General features: G+C 36.6%; 2 protein-coding genes across 3 annotated transcripts in view; both read left to right on the top strand.

Annotated features, from left to right (window-relative positions):
- The window catches only part of LOC129361280 (receptor-type tyrosine-protein phosphatase eta-like), a 54,130-nt gene extending 44,187 nt beyond the window's left edge, over positions 1 to 9,943 (top strand). Inside the window, exons 8-26 of one of the 2 annotated variants that reach the window (XM_055032035.1) lie at positions 245 to 505; positions 602 to 853; positions 1,326 to 1,592; positions 2,740 to 3,006; positions 3,196 to 3,459; positions 3,675 to 3,815; positions 3,929 to 4,130; positions 5,085 to 5,200; positions 5,315 to 5,402; positions 5,486 to 5,530; positions 5,623 to 5,631; positions 5,739 to 5,826; positions 6,361 to 6,451; positions 6,642 to 6,718; positions 6,933 to 7,067; positions 7,730 to 7,846; positions 8,109 to 8,269; positions 8,385 to 8,520; positions 8,608 to 9,943. In XM_055032035.1, the coding sequence (XP_054888010.1) occupies positions 245 to 505; positions 602 to 853; positions 1,326 to 1,592; positions 2,740 to 3,006; positions 3,196 to 3,459; positions 3,675 to 3,815; positions 3,929 to 4,130; positions 5,085 to 5,200; positions 5,315 to 5,402; positions 5,486 to 5,530; positions 5,623 to 5,631; positions 5,739 to 5,826; positions 6,361 to 6,451; positions 6,642 to 6,718; positions 6,933 to 7,067; positions 7,730 to 7,846; positions 8,109 to 8,269; positions 8,385 to 8,520; positions 8,608 to 8,742 (2,852 nt within the window). In that variant the 3' untranslated portion in view covers positions 8,743 to 9,943. Of the gene's footprint in view, positions 1 to 244; positions 506 to 601; positions 854 to 1,325; positions 1,593 to 2,739; positions 3,007 to 3,195; positions 3,460 to 3,674; positions 3,816 to 3,928; positions 4,131 to 5,084; positions 5,201 to 5,314; positions 5,403 to 5,485; positions 5,531 to 5,622; positions 5,827 to 6,360; positions 6,452 to 6,641; positions 6,719 to 6,932; positions 7,068 to 7,729; positions 7,847 to 8,108; positions 8,270 to 8,384; positions 8,521 to 8,607 lie in introns of those variants that run through there. The other variant, XM_055032045.1, reaches the window with a different exon arrangement.
- Positions 9,944 to 12,113: 2,170 nt separating this feature from the next.
- osbpl5 (oxysterol binding protein-like 5) overlaps positions 12,114 to 21,646 on the top strand; it is a 33,949-nt gene continuing 24,416 nt past the window's right edge. Inside the window, exons 1-2 of the mRNA XM_055029557.1 lie at positions 12,114 to 12,315; positions 20,503 to 20,564. The gene's annotated coding sequence lies outside the window, so the exon portion shown is untranslated. The remainder of the gene's footprint in view (positions 12,316 to 20,502; positions 20,565 to 21,646) is intronic.

Genomic DNA, 21,646 nt, shown 5'->3' with positions numbered 1-21,646 from the left:
CTTATATATGGCCAGAATAATTATTTGGTGAGAATTAAACTCTTTGCATTGCTCATGTTTTTCAACTTTCAAACTTTTTAGCCCACCCAGTCTGTTGGATACGTTTTTAGATTAAATGCATGTATTTTCAACAATACCTGTAGATCAAGCAAAAATGCATTTCTTGTTCAGATTTGATTCTTTTTTTTTTTTCTTTTTTTCCTTTTGAATGATACTCATCTTTGTTTCTAAATTTCTCTTCTAGTTCCTGCACAGGTCTCAGACCTTTCAGTCATAGGAACCACCTCCAGCTTGTCAGTGAGCTGGACAAAAGCAGTTGGGCAGGTTTCCTCATACTTTATCCGGTTATACAATGGCACAAATTCCTTGATAAACAACACAAATCTGACCAAGGAGACTACACAGTTTAGATTTGAGGATTTGAAACCAGGAGTGCTTTACCATGTTGAGGTTGTCACTAAAAGTGGACCTGAGGAGAACAACATACGTGTTTCCAATGCAACTTGTAAGTTTCCTAAATTTAGTGATTTTGCTTTTTTTCTGCATTTGCATTATGCATTAGTTTTCTCATGTTTATGACCTGGTTTATCCTTCTGCTTAGTTCCTAACCCCCCTGGCGCTATCATGGTGGACTTTCAGACCAACAAATCCATCAATTTTAGTTGGCCCCTTCCAGCTAACATGGGTGCTTCCCAGTACTTCACTGTGGTCACTATAAATGGCTTCAATAATACCCAGAAGAACTGGTTCCTGTTGGAAAACCTTGAGTCAGGATCCAAGTACACAGTTTCTGTAGTCACTGTTGGTGCGTTGAACTATACGAGTACAGAACGGAGCACACAAATCTATACAAGTGAGTAAACACAAACAGCCAGTTTCATCACGCTCTTTACTGTGGATAAAATAACAACAGGTTTTGTCATAAAGTTTCAGAAATCTTGTCTTTGTGGTACTCAATTTTAGAATTGCACTAACAATTCAATAAGCACTACAGCTAAATTCATATTATTGAATTCTTGTGTGTAATAGAATATTTCATATATTTGGAGGAATCTTTTTTGCACATGATCATTTTTAAAAATGTTAAATAAATTGACAAATTAAGTTTGATCATTCTGTTATATGTTCTGAATGATTTAACATCCAAGTCATACATTTTAACACCTATAAAACATTTGTAAAAATTTAAAGACGTACTTCTTCTGAACTTTTTCCTAATGTATGATCTTGTGTTAGTTTTCCTATAATTTTCCCTCCTGTGCGATCGAACCTAAAAAGGCTTTAGTAAACCTATTTACTATCATCACTTTTATCCTGTTTTTTAGGACCAAATTCGGTGACGGGTCTGACAAAGACGAAAGTCACCACGAGTTCAGTAACCCTGGAGTGGAATGAGCCAAGCAGCAAACCACCCTTCATTTATGAAGTGCAGCTTGGAAGTGCTGTCTCTAATGTGTCACAGTTGAAAGTGGTAAACACTACAACAACTACATTTGATGGTCTTGAGTCTGGGAGCAAATACAATTTTACCGTCACTACAATTACAGAAGATCACACTCAAGCAGAGTCTGTGACGGTTTTCTATTACACAAGTAAGTGCATCGTTTTGTCCCAACATTTTGTCCCAACATTTTGTCCCAACTTCTGTCTGGGACTTCCTACAACATTTCTGTGACAACTGTTGGGCCAATATATTTTGAGAGTAAATCTGTTTACATAAACGAGACCATGAGTAAGAATCTTATTTTATTTATCATTAATCTGCTATATCAATTACTTTCACAATGTCTTATGAAAGAAAAACAACTTTCCAAAATCTGTTACAACCACAAACTTCAGTGTATTTCATTTTATGCTACAGACCAACAAGATTTAAATTTGTATTTACTACTTTTTATCTCTAAATAGAATTTTGCTCAGTGGGTTGCTATCACACCTATTTCGTAAATAAAAACCATATTTTTGGAATATAATCTGGGTAAAAAAACAGCTCTTATGTGTTCAAAGGTTTGTTAGTGTGAATCAGTTACGAAAAAGCATCACATGGACCAAGAAATACAGCAGAGAGGTTCATGGATAAAAGTGTGAAGACATTTACAGGGGATTTAGGTTATAATAAAACAATGCTCTGAGGTGTAAGAATATCAAAGACCACGGTTTGAGTCACCGTCCAAAAATGGAACTGTAAATCTAGTGAAATAGTACTGTAAACCTAAACTGTAAACCTAAAAGTGTATTAATCAGAAGCAGCCGGGAGGCCCATGGTAACCTTGCAAGAGCTCCACACATTCAAAGCTGAAGTGGGAGAATCGTTCCACACAACAGCTATTTATTGAGGGCAAAAATATGTCCTTTTTGGACAAGGGAATATAAAAAACATGTCAAAGAAGACGCTCTGGTCAAATTTGACCAAAATTACAGTTTTGACATGCATATAAACATGCAATGAAAACTGGCATTGCACATTTCCAGCAGGAACGGGGAATCTACTGAGCTGATTAAAAGATGAAGTGGGCTAAATACATGGCAATACTAGATCATATTATATTTTGAGTCTGCAGATGACTTGAGATTGGATTGTAGGTCCAGCCTATGGAAAACAACTTTAAGAAAAAGCCATTGAATGGTTCAGCTCAAACCACATTTGTTTATACACTACTTTGAAAAAATTCACATAAAACACAGTGTTAGTTGTCCAGATTACCGGTAACATTTCTCACTTGTTTATTAAACCACCAGGTCCTCACAACGTGAAGTCTCTCAAACTTGATCCTGATGAGGAACATATCAATCTAACCTGGAATCGACCTGATCAGTATAAGGACACCTATCGTTTTTTTGTCACCTGGCAAAGCCGCGAGTGGACACATGCTCGGAACACCACAACTGAGGGAATTTCATATAGCATCACTGAATTGACACCTGGTATTGAGTACAACATCACCATCATCACCAAGACCTCTGATGGAACAGAATCTGCCACACAAACGGTGTCCAGCTGCACAAGTATGCTCATAGCATTTCATCCTTTATACAGTCCTACATGGACTTGGTCTTGTGTGAATTTTTCTGTTTTTTTTGTGTTTTGAATACAAAACACACACAAAAAAAGGAAAATAAAAATATTTTTGCACACATTCAACCAATAACAACTTTTTCTTTTTACTAATATTTATATGCACTTCATTTTGACAGATGCAAGTCCTGTGAGGAACTTAACATGTAATGGACCAAACAATGGAGATGCAAAAATTATTCTGAGTTGGACCAAACCCAAAGGAAACTACTCTAATTTCAAGTTTACTGTAACCAACACTTCCACACTTTCTTATGCGAACGGTGTTGAACACACTATTTCTAACCTTACTTACCATTCTATATATGGGATTGAAGTAGAGACTCAGAGTTGTGGGAAACCTAGCACTCCTCAGTGGAAAACATGTCAGACAGGTGTTGCAAGTAAGTTTGTTTCGTTTTTGCACTGAATATTTGAATAATTATTGCATGTAAATAATATGTAGAACATTTTAAGATTTTAGGTCAGTGAAGCAGGATCCATTTATTAGCTCCATTTATATGTTGTTTTATTCAATGATTGTTTTTCATCTTTAGCTAATATTACTCACTATTAGTTTGATACACTGGTTTTTATTCCTCTCCTTAACTTTATACAGAGCCCCCGATTCCATCAGGCTTTGGGAAGCAGATGTCTAAAACTCACAATACATTCACACTTCGTATTCAGACTGGCCAGATAAACAACTCTAAAGGACCAGTGACTCACATTGGGATTCTGGTAACAAGCGATGACAGTGGTAGGGTTTATCTCTTTTTTCTTAATTTCAAGAAGCGCTCCTGTGACCCTGCAATAAATAGATTTGAAAAATATTACAGTGCTTATTATTCTGTGTATTTCATCTTCTTTAAGCCAACATTACTGATATCGAAAATTTCCTGGGGAAAACATACAGCGAATGGAGAGCAAAGTCTGCAATAGCATATCTTGCAACAGTCATGAACTATATCCAAACGCTCCAGAGAAGTTCTGTTAACTTGGACTTTGAGATAGGAAATGGATCAAAGTGGGAAGGCTATGCTAATGATGCTCTGGACCCAACTGGAAGTTACAGGTATAAGAAAACCAATTTCCCTTTACACGGAAATCTTTGGCAACTTTACTGGGTGATAGTGTATTTTGTTTTAAATTGCAATGTATTTTAGTTTGCTTTATTTACCATTTGATTCCAACAATTTTCACATGGTTGTTTCATAGTTTATGCAATCTTGATCATTTTAGATTAATTTATCTTTTCAATTTTCTCTGAGTCAAGATAAGTAATGAAAAAGAAAAGTGAGTATAGAAAATGTTTATTTTATTCTTAATCTTTTTGTCATAACCAAAAATGAAAATCAGAATTACTAAAAATAAATTATAGGCTGAAAATACACTCTTTATTTCTGCTAAAGTATTTGATCTCTCTAGTTTGTAAGATGCAATGATGAAAGTACTGAAACACTGTACTTAAGTAAAAATAAACAAATTAAAGTGTACACTCTAGTAAAAGTAAACATACCATATTAACATTCAAAGTACTTGTAAGTATTAATTTAACTTACAAGTAACTTTTCAGCAAGACAGAGGGGCTAGTTTTAAGTCAGTAGTTGCTTAATATTTATGAAAAGGTATTGGTTACATTGGCAGATTTTTTTTCATTTATAACAAGAGATTTAATAAGTGAAATAACCTGCCACCAGAACTTTGTGTGTACTGGTCTTGAAATAAGACCAGTACACTTGTATTATTTCAGGTGAACTAAGATATTTATACTAGAAAATTGGATATATTAATTGTGTTTTTGTTATTCTTCAATTTTTACGTACTTCAATAATTTTAACAAAGACTGATAAGGGAGACAAAATGTCTTCAGTGGTAGAAATATATGGAAAAAAACTGTAAACTCCAAAAGTTATACCAGGATGAGATCAAAGTATGAACTAAAAGCATACTGTAAAAGAAAAATACTCTGCAAATATAGAAATTTAAGAAAATATAAACTATGTTTTATTGTTTTTTTGTCCTGCAGGTATGCCGTAGTGGTTTGCACCTATTTGGTTGTGAAGTCAGGAAAAATTGACACCGTGAAATCAGTGTGTTCCATATCAGCTTTGTCTGATGTGATTATTCTCGACAAAGACCCAGGTATTATTGAAAGAGCCAAAATGGGACTTTTATGCGCTTATTCTAAATTTTATGTAATTTAAATTGTTTTTTCTCAAGACTGACTCTATAAACTTTGGTTTTACAAAATTACAGCTATCACCTCTACTGCTATTGGAGCAACGCTGGGAATTTTTGGAGTTCTTTTTATCATCCTTATTGGTTTCATCATCTATTGGAAAAGGTTTTTTTTTCTTTGTATCAATGAAAATAAAACAACGTTATCGAATCAGATGCTCAACGTTATTCATACATTGCATACTGCAGGTTATCCCGTAAGGAGTCTCCTGACATCCAGATTGAGTCAGTGGGGTGAGCATTTAAGATTTTGCCTAATGATTATCATTTCAAACTCAAAGTCCACAATTGTTTATGTAATTATTACATTTTATTTATTTTCTCAGGGGGAAAGTGTAAGTATAAGACATTTAAATTAATACATATGTATATATGTATATATATTGCTCCTTTCTGGAGAATATTTATTCTCCTCTCTGAACAATGTTAATTAAATGAGCAGAAGTGTGGCTGTGAGAGTGGAGGACTTTGAAACTTACTACAGGAAGCAGAAAGCTGACTCCAGCTGTGGCTTCGCTGAAGAATTTGAGGTAAAGCACCACAAACATATAGACAGACAGACAGACCAGACCAGACACTACATCTCACTTGACAGAATGACTGATAAGATTCTTGGAAAACTGACTTTTTCAGTTTTCTGTGGATCTGATAATGTCCTGGTTTCTGCCTTGTTGTTCATTTCACAGCTATTCTGATTTGTGCAGTTATGCTTTTATACAAGAGACAACATTAGTGCATGGCCCAGACTGATGAAAAACAGTGGAACATGCATCAAAACACACCAGTTGTTGGAAAAAACAAGAGAAAAATGAACTTTTTTCAATTCACCAAGTTAATGCAAGATTGTTACGCAAGAATAGATCAATAACTTGCTTGTTTTCCATTAATACTTGTCTATAACTACATTTTACACTGGGCCCACATGCATAAGGACATCTCAACAGGATTTACAAACAATTAAACTTCCTTTAATCACACATTTGAAGTAATTTATAGTTTTAAAGTTACTGTTTTTTTTATTTCTTCTGTACCCACAAGTTAATCTACCAAACTATTTTTTAAAGGACCTAAAGCCTGTTGGTACAGCACAAGCAAAACTGCATGCACTGGCTCTTGAGAACAAGCCTAAAAATCGCTACAACAACGTGCTTCCTTGTAAGTCACCTTAAATTTTTCTTTGTTATTGAAAAAACTAATCCTCATTCTTCCAACAATAATATCTTAGCTATAACACATGGAGAACCCCACTGTTTCTGCTTGTAATGAGCATTTTTATCATCTAACTCTTTAATTTTAACTCAAATGAATCATTCATACTTCATTTACATACTTATTCATCTCCTAGATGACTCCTCAAGAGTGAAACTCTCTGTTGTCCATGGAAGTCCAAATGAAGATTACATCAATGCTAACTACATGCCGGTGCGTCCTGACATTATTTACAACTGCTTTTGGTCATTGCTTCACCTTAAAGCATCTTATGATCACATTATAACACTTCATTTGTTTCTTGGGTTCACTTTGAACCAAATCTACATTCATTCCCCATTTGAGAATCTTTGTGAAAACTTAACTTTATGGATGTTTTATACTGAAGTTTTTTTTTTTGTTTGTTTGTTTTTTTTTTGCACATTAGGGTTACCTTTCCAGGAAGGAGTTCATCGCTGCTCAGGGACCTTTGCCTGCAACTGTCAACGAGTTCTGGAGGATGATCTGGGAGAAGAACGTCCAAACTCTGGTCATGCTAACACGCTGTAATGAACAAGGAAGAGTGAGTACTGTATGAACATAAAGAAATTCTTTGCATCATAGTGGATTTGTAACCTAAAGAAAAGGATATAAAACTTCAGATTACACTGAGTTATTAATATCCCTGGGAAAAGCATAAATAAACCTTATATTATGGCAGAAAAATGTCGCATGAACTGACTAGTACATTAAAGCGAGAGAATGCAAAATCTGTTGTGGGAAACCATACTGGAGTGCAAAACTTATTAGATGTGAATGCAAAAATGTAGCCAGGTAATGTAAAAGTACGACATGGAAATGCAATAATTTTGCGAGGGAGTCCAATAGAAAAAAAAATCCCCCACGGCAAATAGGAAGCTCCATAAAGGCGAAATCTGTTCTAAGAAAAATGAATACCTTTTTCAATAGAATTAACCTGAATAAAAACCAGTGTTATTTTCTCACACTGGAGTTTCGATTCTTAATGGATGAATCTAAGTAAATATGAATACGCATTTTTCACAAATTGTTGAAGCAGAACAGGAATATTTTTGCTTCAGTGTGTTTACCAAAGTCAGCTTATCTAAACGCAGCATGTATAAGTCCAGCGACATCTACGAAATAAAAATCAGCTGCAATATAATATAACAACAATTAAAGTTTTTGAATAAGACATAAACTAAAAGCAAATCAACTATCTTTCAGGTTAAATGTGAGCAGTACTGGAGTCCTGGCACCAAATACTATGAAGAAATAGTTGTGACAACAACTTCTGAAATCCAACTTGAAGACTGGACCATCAGGGATTTTGACATAAAAAATGTAACTTTATGTTGAAACCCACCCTTCTCCAAAACACACACACACACACACACACGCACCCCCCCCCCCCCACACACACACACACAATCTCAGTAATAATGTGGTTGTTTTACTAACACTATGCAACAAAAGGTATGCATAAAGTGTGCTTTGCAGATGATTTGTCATTTTAAGTTCTGAGTCAAGGGTTTTTGATGTGCCCTGTCTTGATTATTCATCTTCTTGTGACTACTATTTCAACGCTGACCTCCTTCTACCTCAGGTGAAAACAACAGAAGTCCGCTCAGTCCGCCACTTCCATTTTACAGCCTGGCCGGATCACGGCGTTCCAGAAACCACTGAGCTTCTGATCAGCTTCAGACATCTGGTCAGAGAGCACATGAACCAGTATTCCAGAAACTCCCCCACAGTGGTTCACTGCAGGTTGGACGCAACACCCCAACAAATTTACGAATGCTTTCATTTGGTTGGAAGTGTGCAAAGTAACCTGCCATCTCCTGTCATTTTCCGCCTTTCTGTTTTGATGTTTTGCGTTCAGTGCTGGAGTCGGGCGCACAGGCACCTTCATAGCCATTGATCGCTTGATCTTCCAGATCGAAAGGGAAAACATTGTAGATGTGTACGGCATTGTTCATGATCTGCGAATGCACAGGCCCCTTATGGTGCAGACGGAGGTATGAATACCACACATCTACTCTGTTATTTGCAGCTTTTCACATCACAAACACTTTCTGATTTTTATTGTTGTTTTATTACTACAGGACCAGTATGTCTTCCTAAACCAGTGTGCCTTGGACATCATCCGAGCGAGAACAGGGAACAATGTGGATCTAATCTACCAGAACACAGCTGCCATCTCAATTTATGAAAACGTAGAACCCAAAAGGAGAAATTAGTCCGCTTTTTTATTTCTTTAAATCTCTCCCTCTCTTTTTGGGTGAGAAATAACTGAGCAAACAAGTTTAAAGGGAATATGTTTGTTAGAAATATCAACCTATAAGGGTTTAATCCTCTTTTTTTATATTTATTTGTTTAAAAAAATGAGGAAACAGCATTTTTTTATGCTTCTGCCTTAAATTCTCTGCATTTTCTTTGCACTGCACAATTATTATAAAAATGCTTTCTACTGTAAATGACTCACAGATTTTTATTTTGCTCAGGTAGTTTTATTGTATACTGTTTTGATATTTTTAAATACACTTTTAAATCGAACTGTACAAAAGAAAGGCTGGTGGCATGTGCCTTAAAAACAGCATTCATGCGTTTCCACCAGTAGAGGGCACACTTATCTTATTTGTTCTAGTTGTTAAACAGGGATAATGTGATATTTTAAAGGAACTTTTAAGTTATTCTCTCCTTGCCTTACTAACTGTTAGCCAATATGAACTGTGCAATGTGATTTAATGAAGGAGTTTATTTGTTGTGGTCTCTTTTGTATTTATATGCACTGCAATGTGACGAATGCACTGGATGCATTTATGCATTTGTCCCACACTGTCCATTTCAAACATTAGAGGGTGTTTCTTTTCAAGTAGTTTATGTTACATTCTGGCCAGTGGTTCTTGAAATGGAATATCTACCTTATTCCTCATTTCATCTCAGGAACTTCTTTCAAGAAGAGCATTTTACTGGCTGTACATGTGTTCAAATATATATAATGCACCAGTTTGTATTATTAATTAAGACATTATTTCAATTGTCTTTTTTGCTTTTTTCTATGCTGTACATTCTTTAGAAAAAACATGTTATTTCATTTCCTGAGACATCTCTTATCCAGCTATGCTCACTTCCTCTGTATTAAAAGTCACTGGAAAAGTAAAAATGTACATATTTTTGTCAATCTTTCGAACAGCAGGATTTTCCATTAGCTTGGTACGTTTCTTTTTTTATATATAGTTTGATTTATAGCACTTATTTTTTAATGAGAAATAGGAACACAAAATAGTAAATTTTTTAAAGATGTTTTAAAATGCTTTATGAGATGCTTGCTGGTTCAACGCAACTATGTAAAATGAGCAGAAGATATGCACTTCTTAAATATGTAAAATTAAATGGGATTAAAGATGCTGCAACATTGTGGCAACAATGTACTCTTTATTAGAATCTATTTGCTTCAATGCCAATAAAACTAAAGCGTCTTGCCAAAATGTGTTTTTGTGTTGATTTTTCTGCATATTTTATCACTTTTTTTTTTTTTTGCATTTTTAAAAGCTGATGTTAAGTTTATTCCACAAATTATCATAATTATTGAACTTTTATTAGATTCAACCACTATCATAAATTTTGTTTTTAACTTTATGTTGAAAAGATATAACAAGTAGAGTATAATTCTGAAGTTAATGGAAAATTTGACATTTTTCAAATATATTTGATAAAATAAATTCAGTCAATACAAAAATGTTACATTTATGGGTTGCATATTTAATAATGAGCCTGTCAACATATTCAACCTCCTAAGCACCTCCTCCAGAGTTACCAAAGGCGTCTTAGCTGCTACCTTATAAACGTTCTCTTTGCTGCATCTGTCAGTTTAGGTGTATTGCCACATGTTGGTAAATTTTTAGTTGTGCCATACTCCTTTCATTTTTTGGTGATTGATTGTACAATGCTTCACAAAATTCTCAAAACTAAGGAGATTTTTATCACTATCACTTTTGCAACCCAAAAGTATATAGTATATATTTCTACATTTCTCCATATTTGGAATTTAATTAATCATAGGGAAAGATGTATGACCAAAATGATAGCCCCTGCAGGGGAGGATGGTCCTGCACATCTCTGCAACAATACGCTTTTACATTTCAGGTAGGTCTCTGCACCCCATGCAGACATAAACACTGACCTTCTGATTCTTTTCTCTCTGGACAAACAGCATTTTGCAGAGACCTGAAACATTTGCAGCTCTAAACAAACAAAGACCTGCTGCTCTTGTGTACTTTAAATGGAACCACTTTGAGGTATCAAGGTGGTGGTAAACTAAGATTCTACCAGAACGTAGGGCTTCAATGAGCCCCTTCCTGTTTTCCCCATTTATCTCCCTCACTTCACCATGTCAGGCTTGTTTGATGTCTCTCACATTCACAAGTTGGACTTAAAAATAGATTTGACATTTGGATTGCTCTTTCTGTTTTTCGTTTTTCTTCTGTGGTTTTCAAGAAAAAGAAATACAATTTAGGCTGGTGAGATTGCCATACCAAGAGTACAGATATTCCATTGGGATTCCATTCAAAATCAGTCAATTAAATAAACCAGTAATTTTATTTTACTTAACAGCATATTGTCAAAAAAAAAAAAAAAAAACTCTGCCTTTCGCTAAGCCTGCAGTTGTAAATAACAAATTGTTAAAACAAAAAAATAATAATAATGAAGAAACCCCATTGCTAAAGTGGGAAAATCTGTAGACGGGATATTTTTTTTTGGTTATGCACCCCGAAGTCTTGCAATTGCGGATGACTAGTGTAAATTTGGAGTGTGTCATACGTTACATAGAAAATACATAAAATATGTGGAAGAAGAGCTCTGGTCAGATGAGACAAAAAAAAAAAAAAATTGTCCTACTTGTGAATCATTATTATACCAATATAAATATTTATGATTCTCAACACAATTCTCACTTTAAAGCAGCATAATGCTTTCATTGTTTTTTTTTTTTTTTTTGCTTGTTTGTTTGTTTTTGTGCATCTGTGTATTTTCTACATATTCAACCAAACTGGTCAGATTTGACTGAAAGATGAATGGTGGCTGAATATAGGACACGTCCTGAAAGTGGATGCAAATGACTTTAAGCATTTGCCTTTCACAAGGACATGTACAGCCACAATTACAACCAATTTGGGTTGGATCAGAATATGCTATCTTTGTGTTACAATCTCAATCAAACTTTAATAGTAGCTCTGAAGAATTTTTAACCAAGCCTTAAACATTGCTGTTAACAGACACTCTTAGTTTCAGTCTGACTGATATTGATCTATTTTGCAAGCTATTTCATTGTCTTCATTTGCATAGCTTGTAGAAACATAACCCAAAAGACTTAACTGAACACAAATGTGACACTTTTCCGAATGTATCTTTTTTTTTCCTCATAATTGCGTGTACCTTTGTGTTAGTTTATTTCATACAAGTGCTTCACAGCGTATGGTTGTAACATGACAACAGAACGTTTGGCATGGAAGGCATTGTCGAGCCCATGCAGTACATGTAGTACCTATGTGCGACCACAGGTGTCGCAAGAGCTCATGCTGCGTGGCAGCAGCCAGGGCAACCGCAGCAACCAGAACGTAGAGCCCGTTCTGCGCTCTCCATGTTGAAACGGAGCAAGTTCTCCGGCTGACTCCAACCGTCCGCGCGTCCCCCTCACCACCCAGCTGGTCCACATCGCCCTGCTATGACACTTGACTGGGAATGGGTCTGTGAAACTGTATGAGTGCTGCCTTACCCGGAAAAAAACAAAACAAACCAAAAAAAAAACGGTAAGTTTGTCTCTTCTCTGCTACACAAAGGCAGCAAAACGAGGAGGCTAACTATTTTTAGTGACTCCGAATTATTCAACTAACGTAGGTTTTCATGTGCTAACTTGTAGCTAGCCATGGCAGCTCCTGTGTCCGTTACAGGGAACGGGGAGGGTTTTTGTCGGTATTTTCAGACACCCTGGACTCGTATTTTTTTCTGTAACATCACAGAGTATCTGGCTGCCTGATTGAGTGGTCGGCGGGGGGCTAACGTGAGAAGCTTTCGCCCCAAACTTAACCCTCACCTCCACATTAGCGGAGCCAACCGTGCCCCATGCGGCTGCAGCTTTTTCCTGCTGTCACCGTCTTCGCATAACAAGGAGTCAAGCTTGTGCACACGATTGCTCGGAAGCGAGGGCAATTTGCTTAATTTTTCTGTATGTATGTGTATCCCGCTGTACTTTACTGGTACCGCTGCTGCGGGTGCAGCAAGCAGAATCCGTAAACATATGACCGAGCGAAAGCGCGATAATGTCCCTCTGTTTACTGTAACAGCCCGTACGGCCGAGCCCTCATCACCGAAATAACCATACTTGTTTTGTTCACTTTCAATCAACCTCCTTTCGGTCCGTATTTCCAAAATTGTCTCTGTCTGTGAATCCTTGTAGTGGCTTGAATTTCCCACCATGTTGCTTTAGAGCTCAGCGGAAAATCCAGATAATTGAAACGAGATCTGTAGACATTTAAAGTGCTGGCCCTTTGACACATGTTCACTTTTGCTGTTTCCATATGTTGACCAACACCACCGCTGCCACCTTCTTGCTAAAGGCTTTCCTGCCTTTAGCACGAAGCTCTTTATGATATGATTGTGATCGTGCAACTATGCTGGGCAATAATTAATAGTGGCGTTTGTTTCTCGAATAAACGTTGGAGATTTAGTGCTGGCTTATGTAAGACTCCAGAGAGAATGAAACGTCAATGCAGAAGTGCCAGGATTTTTATAGCCATGAGGTTTATTTGTCAAATTGCAATCCTCCTCTTATCTTAGTAGAGTTTTTACTCTGTGTCCTTGAAAAATAAGGTGCTACTCCCTTTTCACTGACAATTGTAAGTAGACAGTCAATCAGCCAAAGATAATTACATTTTTCCTTGATAAGCTGTAGTCAGTGATCAGTTATTCAGGTATTGAAAAATGTGATTTTTCTTCTCCTTAATTGCATCAGATGTGAGAAATTCCAATATTTTGAATGAATTTAACGGCATGCCTTTTTAAGTCGAGCATTCCGATCCGGTAAAGGTTAGGGACATGCTCGATTTAAGACTGCCACCCCTATCAAAGAACCCACTGCACATGTTTGTCCTTTCTGTCGCCCTTACAAAATCAGAATGAATCTGCATTCAAATGAACAGGTTACATCTAAAATTAAACAAGCAGAACAAACAAGACAAATAAACCTGGTCGTTGCATCTTAATTACAATTACTTGAGTGCAGGCCATGTCCTCAATCAATGAAGCAATAATAAAGAGGCAATAATCTTGACCTTCATGTGACACGATAACCGCATGTCTCCTGCGGGGGCAGCATCACAAGCCCACCTGTCCTGAGCTTCTGTGTCTCAGAAGAACGTCACTGTCAGAAATGACAGCAAAGCGTCTCTTCACATACCTCTCTCAATTTGTATCACAAAAACCTACTTAGCAGGTAGTTTTTGGAATTTAAAACCTAAAGCTACTTGAGCACCACATGAAGGCCAAAGGAATTATTAGGAACAGGCCAGTGAGTTTACATTTCCAGTGATATTTTATTCAGACCACCATGAACACGGTCTGATGATTTCATACGTTCTAAAGTGGAAAGACAACTTAAGTAGAAACAAATGCATCAGCGTTGTGTACAATCTTCACCTCATCAATTTCTCCACATTCCCTGCACAAATTAAGACAGAAGAGCTAATATTCTGTTTAATATCTCCTTGTGTAATCAGAATGTAATCAGATTTCTAATCTGGCTGTACAAAGCATTTAGGAGCTCGGAGCTGCTTTTTCCGTGTTGAATAATGTCTGTGAGTTGGCTGAAAGAAGCAAGAAAAATTGCTCTTATTTCAGGAAAGACAAATTTGACTTTTTGGATTTTTTTTTTTCTGTTTCAAAAACACAGACAGCTTTGGTTTATAAACTACAGGAAAATCTTCATCAGGATAAATCTGTTTTAAAAAGATATAATGAATAAAAGACTGGTAATTAATGTGCTAACTTTCATTGTCACTAATTCACCAGCTAACTTATTTTTTTTCTTACTTATGTTACTCTATAAACTCCAGACTAGCACAAAAGAGAGAGCGCTTTGTATTTAACTCTCAAAAACCTCTTATAAATGTGATCGGCATTTAGTTTAAGTATCAAAATTTAAATAACAGCGTTGGAATTTCTTCCTCAAACTAAATGGCAAAAAGAAAAAAATGCATTAGGGTGTAGAATCGAGGTATTGTTGCAGGAGGAAATGATTACTAAAAATGCTGGAAGTGAGCACCTGGATGGTAGCTGGGAAATTGCAGCAAACTGTGGAAAAAAACAGGTTATGAAGATTTTTTTCTTTGTGTCCAAAGACCTGCATTCACGCAATCTTTTTCATACGGGAAAGGACTCATACCCTTTATTTTCACTCTGATTCAGACTAGCACCAGCCATGAGTTTGTTTACATCTGCAATATCAGGCTGTCGATATCCGAGATGGTAGCGGAAAGCATTTCAAGGTCATAAATATTGTGTGACGAAATGGAAGTGGGTCATTAAATCATTGACAACATACTCTGTTAGAATTTGCATATCAGATTCCTGTGAGCCTGTGCTGCCTTAAATAGTATCAGTTGCAATGAGTCTTCAGATAGAGTAGATGTTCAATAACCAGATCATTAAACATCTATTACATTTTACTACTTGGCCCAAGCTTTGCTTATCTGTGGACACCTAATGTCTGGTAGGGTCATGTGATTGTCTGCCTTGTCCTAATCAGGTGGGGATATTTAATGGTGTTGGGCCTTAAGCCTATCAAGTAGAACTGTGGCTTTGCTCTGCTGTGAATGACAAAACGAGAGAGCGTTGTTGTGAATGAAATAAAGACAGGAAGGGAGCAGAAAGTTTGAAGAGCTGTTTAAGAATGTTCTGTGGGTGGATGATGCCTATATGTGTTAAACCCGGCTCTTTTATTGCAGGTGTTGTGTATTTAAGCACTAGCTGCTGATCGGATTTTCATTCAAGAGTGGAGGTGTCCTGGTTTTCGAGGGGTTAAAGCCAATAATTCCCACCTGTTGCAAATGTACCCTTTCTCCGGTGTCCTTGAACCTCTACTTTTATTTTACTCTGAAGAATTTCTCCAACGCTTTCACACTAAAAGCCTGCATGAATACTGAAAAAAGAACATTTATTCTTTACAAAAAGAAAAACAAACAAACAAAAAACATAGGGGTTTCAGTGGGAAATACAGAGTTTCAAAGTGACTGCTCTTTTCAGTGCAAAAAGTACTACTTCTTGTTATATAAGTGGATCTGTGCCTCTTCAGTTCCCTTGAGATGGAAATGCTTTCCCCGACATCTAGCTGGGGAATCTAGACTAAAACGTTCCATACAGAATCTGTCTTGCTACTTCAGGGCAGCAAATACTCTTTAGTGGGCCAAGATTTCCCTCCTCTGCAAATAGTTTTTTTTTTTTTTTTTGTTCCGTATTACCTTACAGCTGTAGTGAGGTCTTTGTGGGTGAAACCACTTATTTATGTTACAAATGTCATTTTATAAAAAAAAAATAAATAAAATAACCATGTCTCTTTTATGTATCTAAATCAAAAATTTAATAAATGAGTAATTGTTGCTTCTCTTTTTTATATTAAATACAAGTAGTTGACATTTTATTTGCAAAGTTTCCATCTATTTTCTTCACACTGCATTAAACTATGTGAATTGTGTACAGTTATATATTTGTGAAAATAATCTATTTTAGATTTGTGCAGAAATGTGTCAGTTACTTCATTGTTTTTAAGTTCATGTTATTGTCCGGCCCTTTGCGAACATCCTGTAAAAAGCTGGCAATCTGCTATTTTATGAGATAACATGCAGCGTTTGTGTTGAGATTACTGCAAAGTTGTTTCAGAAATTTTTTTTCTTGCTTTAACTCTGATTTATTATGAAATGAGGGCTGCTAGGAGATTTACATCATCAGCCTTTTAAACCCGCTCTTGGAGGTTCATCGTGCTGCTGTGTTCAGAATCAGATTAACCCTAATTTTTGGTTCCTGGCTGTGGATTTTTTTTTTCAAATAATGACCTTCCACCCGATTATTTATTTTTTGCGGCTTTACTGCGTTTGGAAATTAATTTTATCAGGGTAGAAGTTTTGAGATTACAGGCTGTTTAATGCTAATCAAATATTTATTCGGGTGGGAAGAGTGACACTTTTATGTTGCACTAAATGGAAACTTGTGACTCCAAACTCTAACTGTCCATGTCAAGCAATTCTAAGACAGCAAATCCTTTGAGATTGTCCTTTAGTTTCAGAATCTGGTTGTTTTCCACTGCATGGGATCATCATCTGACTGCAGTTTAAAAGGAAAAGCCCTGCCAAAATTGTTCTTTGAGCCATCCAACGCTCATCTCGCATCTACAAGAGTGAAAGGCTATAAACCTTTATAGGTTACAATGGTTCCAAATGGAAACTGCCAAAGCATAATGCAGAAAAGCATGAATAGAAACCCTTTCAGTTCTTGTGTGGCTGTCCATATTTGCTTTAATAGGCCCTTTTCACAGGAAACCTACAGGAATTCTTGCCGTCTCAGTGTGATTAATGCAAGGATGGAGGTGGCGGGGCTGAAATCAACCTGAGGTCATGCCAGAAATATGGTCTTTTATTCTGCAAAGGGCGGTGGTCACAGAGCCGACTTTGAGAGTGAGTGTGAACTGGGGACTTCCCCTAGCATTTATGATAGCCAATTTGCTTTTTGCTTGAACACACACGCACACCTACACACACCTACACACACACAGTATTTGTCTTCCCAATTCTAATGCAGGAATACAAACAGCAAGACAGTTTGTCCATGTTAATGTTTGCAGTAGAAGTCTCAGTAGAAGTAGAAGTTGTTTGGTCTTGTGGCTCTGAACCTCCCCCTTTTATTTTATTGGTGGAACTCTAGAGGCTCATGGGTGTTTTTTGCCACCAGGGACTCTTGTTTTCACCCTCTGCCACAAACAGCTCATGCCTGCTGACTTCAAAAGGTCTTGTACTAACCAAAGTCTTTCTACCTACCAGGCAGCCACAGTTCTTATGATATAGTGCAAAGATTCCATCCTGCAACTAACCAACCTTCCTCCCTTTTCTATGTATCTCTTGGATGCATCGAGTTATGTTCCTTAACTTCACTAGTTTCCTTAACTAGTGAAGTTAAGGAAAATGTTAAATATTACATAATCAAGCTTTCTATATGGTAAATCTTATTCCAGGCATCCATGTTTAGCTCAGAGTTTTCATTCATCATGCTGATTGTTTTGTGGTCTCATGTCCATGTCACCAGATAATACATTTCTGGACAGGATTGGGCTTTGACCCCCCTCCCCCACGCCATCATCGCTCTTAACTTACTATTGTGAGAACTGGCAAACTGGCACTGCCATTATGCAAATGTTCCTCACTTGTATGCTTGAATAAGAGCATGCAGAGTGCTGTGTATACAAAATGAATGCGACTGTGTTTCATGGTTTTCAACATCCGGGGCTTTTGGGTTTAACTTTTGCTTTTATGAAGCTTGTGAGAAGGAGTTGAGCTAATATGCAATGAGTAGAAAGTAGAACAGTTTAAGAAAAGAGCAGAGCATAATTTCTGTGTGGCAAGATGTTGACTTTGTATGGTAAATCCGTCCCTAGAGAAGACGCGAAAACATCTGGTATGATTGAGGAAATGTAGGACAGCTTGAAGAGTGTTAGTGCTTCTGTAGCTATGGCAGCCTTCCACCTAAACCCTGTCACTTTCTAGGTCATGGTTTCCCTACTTCTAGTTTGTGCACTTTATGCATGAATATTTTTTTCCATTTTTTTCTCTTAAGGAAAAAAAACTCAATAATTTTGAGCTACTTGCTCGATATTTTGCTCTTGTATTTTGCTGTTTGGTTCCATCTTATCTCTACTTCTTTCTATCTGTGCGTGTTTGTTCCACAAGGCCGGCCATGTTTTTTCCCCTTAATTTCACTTAGAATCGGGGTTACACACGCCTCACTGTTATTGCTTCCTCTTTTGCTCGGAGATGGAATGTAAGGCACAGATTGGGAAGTTCCGCCATAACTTCCCTGTCCATTTTACAGCTGTTGATTTTCCAGTCGATTATTACCCAAGCTTGGACTGCCTCGTGAGTCAGTCTTGGCTTTCTGCCGTGAGACTTCAGATCAATGCCAGGTTATATTGGAGAGGAAATTTATGATTGTCCTTGATTTCTGATGTTCAGTATCACGTGACTCAAGGATGAGGTAATGTTTGGAAATTTAGTTTGCAATTTGTTTTAGTCAAAATGTTAAGTTTGGGTCTCAAGTCTTCTGAAGTGTGTTGTTATAAGAGCTGCTGTACTGCTGGTTTCTCTCTTGGTTATAAAATACTAAAATTCCTTACTTGAAATAGAAAATTAATGTTTTTCAAAGTCCGAGAAATTTTAATCCAATAAGTTGCACACATTGCAACACACTGAGCAATCAGCAAAAGTGATGCAATACTACACTGGTAGCAAACATCTTTGACTCCCTTAACTGTGGTTCATGTCACCTCCATTTTGCTTGAAATATATTTTCATTTGTTTTTTACTTTTTATGATTCTGTTGTTTTTTTTTTAACAGTGAAAAGTGAATGAAAGCTATTCGTATTCAATCAAAAATTGTGAGATTTTGTTTTGAAGCATTTTACAAAAATGTAAAAAATATGTTTTTTGTGGTGATTGACTTTCTGATGTCAAATCAGAACCAATTAACAAACATTAACCGATTCCAATTTCCAGCTGAATGGTACTTCTGCCACTAAACGTACTGCACTTTAGTTCACATGCTGAGTGTATGGATGGATCGCCTCACATTATTAGCTTTTAGCAGTGACCTGAAAACTTCAATGACTGTTCCACTATTTGAAATCATTTCAAAATGTCAAAGTGTGGAATATTGCAATTTGCAAAGAACTGTTCGGATTATGTGTTTGTTTAAGGTATTACACACTTTAAGGTATTACACAAGAGCCAAGCATTTACACATTGTATGCCAACAATATATTTGGACACACACTATCGTGCAGACCTACATAGTACTGAAATCAATGCTCTTCACAACAGTGTTTTATCAACCAGTGTGCATTTTCAGATATTAAAAATCAAAACATTAGCACACTATGCCTCAAAAGCATTTGCCAACGTAGTTGACGTCTTTGTGGTTAGCATGTGACTCATAAAACCTCTCTAATTTTTATTTTAAACTGATACAATGATTAATAGTTAGAGCTGATGTAAAATAAGTGTCTATAGACTGCAGCGTTTGTAACTGGTCTCACAATGTTGAAATGAAATTCTTTGACTGCTGTAAAAAGGGATCTTGTGCTGTTTGAATTGCTCTGTGTTTGTTTTCATATTGAGTTTATCAGATATCCCAAAGAATCCAAAATAATGTCACAAGTAAGACTACAAGTAATTTGAAGTGAAAACACAGATAGAAGCAGAAACGGATAATACCTTCTTAGCTGTGCTCTGGTTTAACATTTAAATAAATTCACACTTCGGTTTTTGTAAATCTTATAATTAGGTGTCTTCCAGATTCCTGCTGTATGACGACAATCCACTTGCTATCAGTGTTTAGAATAAAAGTACTATTACTCCATTAATACGATGTCTTGTTTTATTTGTGCGTCATGTTAATCTGTCTCATAGTTGTCTATCACAAAGGAGATTTTTGTTTGTTTGTTTGTTTATAATGTTACGCTCTTACCTTGAACAATAGATCTCTAATGAACTAGTGTGTGTCAGAGAAAACTAATAGGTGTTGGTAGTTCTCTTAGTAACTAGGATTGAACTGGGTGGAGCCTTTGCACAGTGGTGTGAACAGGAGGAGCATGGGAAGGAGAAACGCCAGGAGGAGAGGCGGTTTTTGTTCGTTTGTGAGAGTTAAAGTGAAACTTTATTCTTACTTTTGTATGTCTGCAGGTGAGACGGGCGGCTCCAACAGAGGGCTCTGGATGCTGTTGCTCCTGCAGTCCAGGTGAAAGGTAAGATGAGCTTGTCCTGCTGGGGGGGAATGGCACTTCTTCTTCAATTATTAATGCAAATGAACCTTTAAATTGACCAGCTATCTCCTTTGTGTGTTCTAATCAAATTATTTACATGTAAGATTTTTGAGATACGGTTTTAAGTTTTGCTCTTAAATACATTTGATGTGCTCTTTAAATTAGTGGAGTGAATTTTCTCCCAGGGACCAGTCTACTTTTAAAATATGACACATATGCATAGTCATTTTTACTCATTGGTGCCTGGAGGGATATCCAACTTTCTGAGCAGCAGAGAGAATTGGGTCATGTCTCTTAGGTGACAATGCAGACTTTCTTTAATCTAAAGAAAATATCGTTCTACAGTTTTGCAATCACAGCCTCAAAATAGTACAGCCTCCTTTCCTTCAGTTTCTGTGTCCACTTCATTTCCCACGGCAGATTATCACCTGAATCAGAATTTTAAAGATGGTGCACAGCTAGGCTTTACAAGAAGGGGGAAACAGTTTGACAAAACTGAGATCAGCAGCTTACAGGGTGTGTCAGAATCCGTTTGGTTAGAAGGGAGTGAATGTCTGGGGTTTCACAAGGATAGTTGACTTTTGAGTGATACTTTACGTCACAGAGAAAAAGGCTGCTGTGTCTACATGGTATTTTTCCCTATAGTAGTGGTAAAGATGTAATAAGTACTGTTCTTAAAATTTCTGAGGACAGTTATTTTTACTCCATGGTTTGCTGCATTCATCATAGAATGGTGTTTGGCACATTTACATCATATTAAAACTGTGTTTATATTTTTGACTCTGTTGAAGGATCCTCTTTCTGTAATAGTTTCAAAGGTTTGGTGCTTGCATGTAAAGTGTAACCATAAGTATAATGTACCTCAAGGATTGTGTCTGACTAAACTACTTTCGAACTACTTTAAAATATGACCATATTTTATTTTATAAATATGTTAGCATTATCAAAGATCACATCTGAAGGCAGTGCAAGAAAAAGCTTTCCAGATTAAGACACTATAGTCAATTCCTGCAGATTTATCCATATTAGTCATGATGTGGTATGAAATTCTCCCTACTGAATGA

The sequence above is a fragment of the Poeciliopsis prolifica genome, unplaced genomic scaffold (genome assembly GCF_027474105.1).
Source record: "Poeciliopsis prolifica strain line A6 unplaced genomic scaffold, Auburn_PproV2 SCAFFOLD001, whole genome shotgun sequence".
Lineage (NCBI taxonomy): Eukaryota > Metazoa > Chordata > Actinopteri > Cyprinodontiformes > Poeciliidae > Poeciliopsis > Poeciliopsis prolifica.
This window is presented reverse-complemented; position numbering and strand designations above follow the sequence as displayed.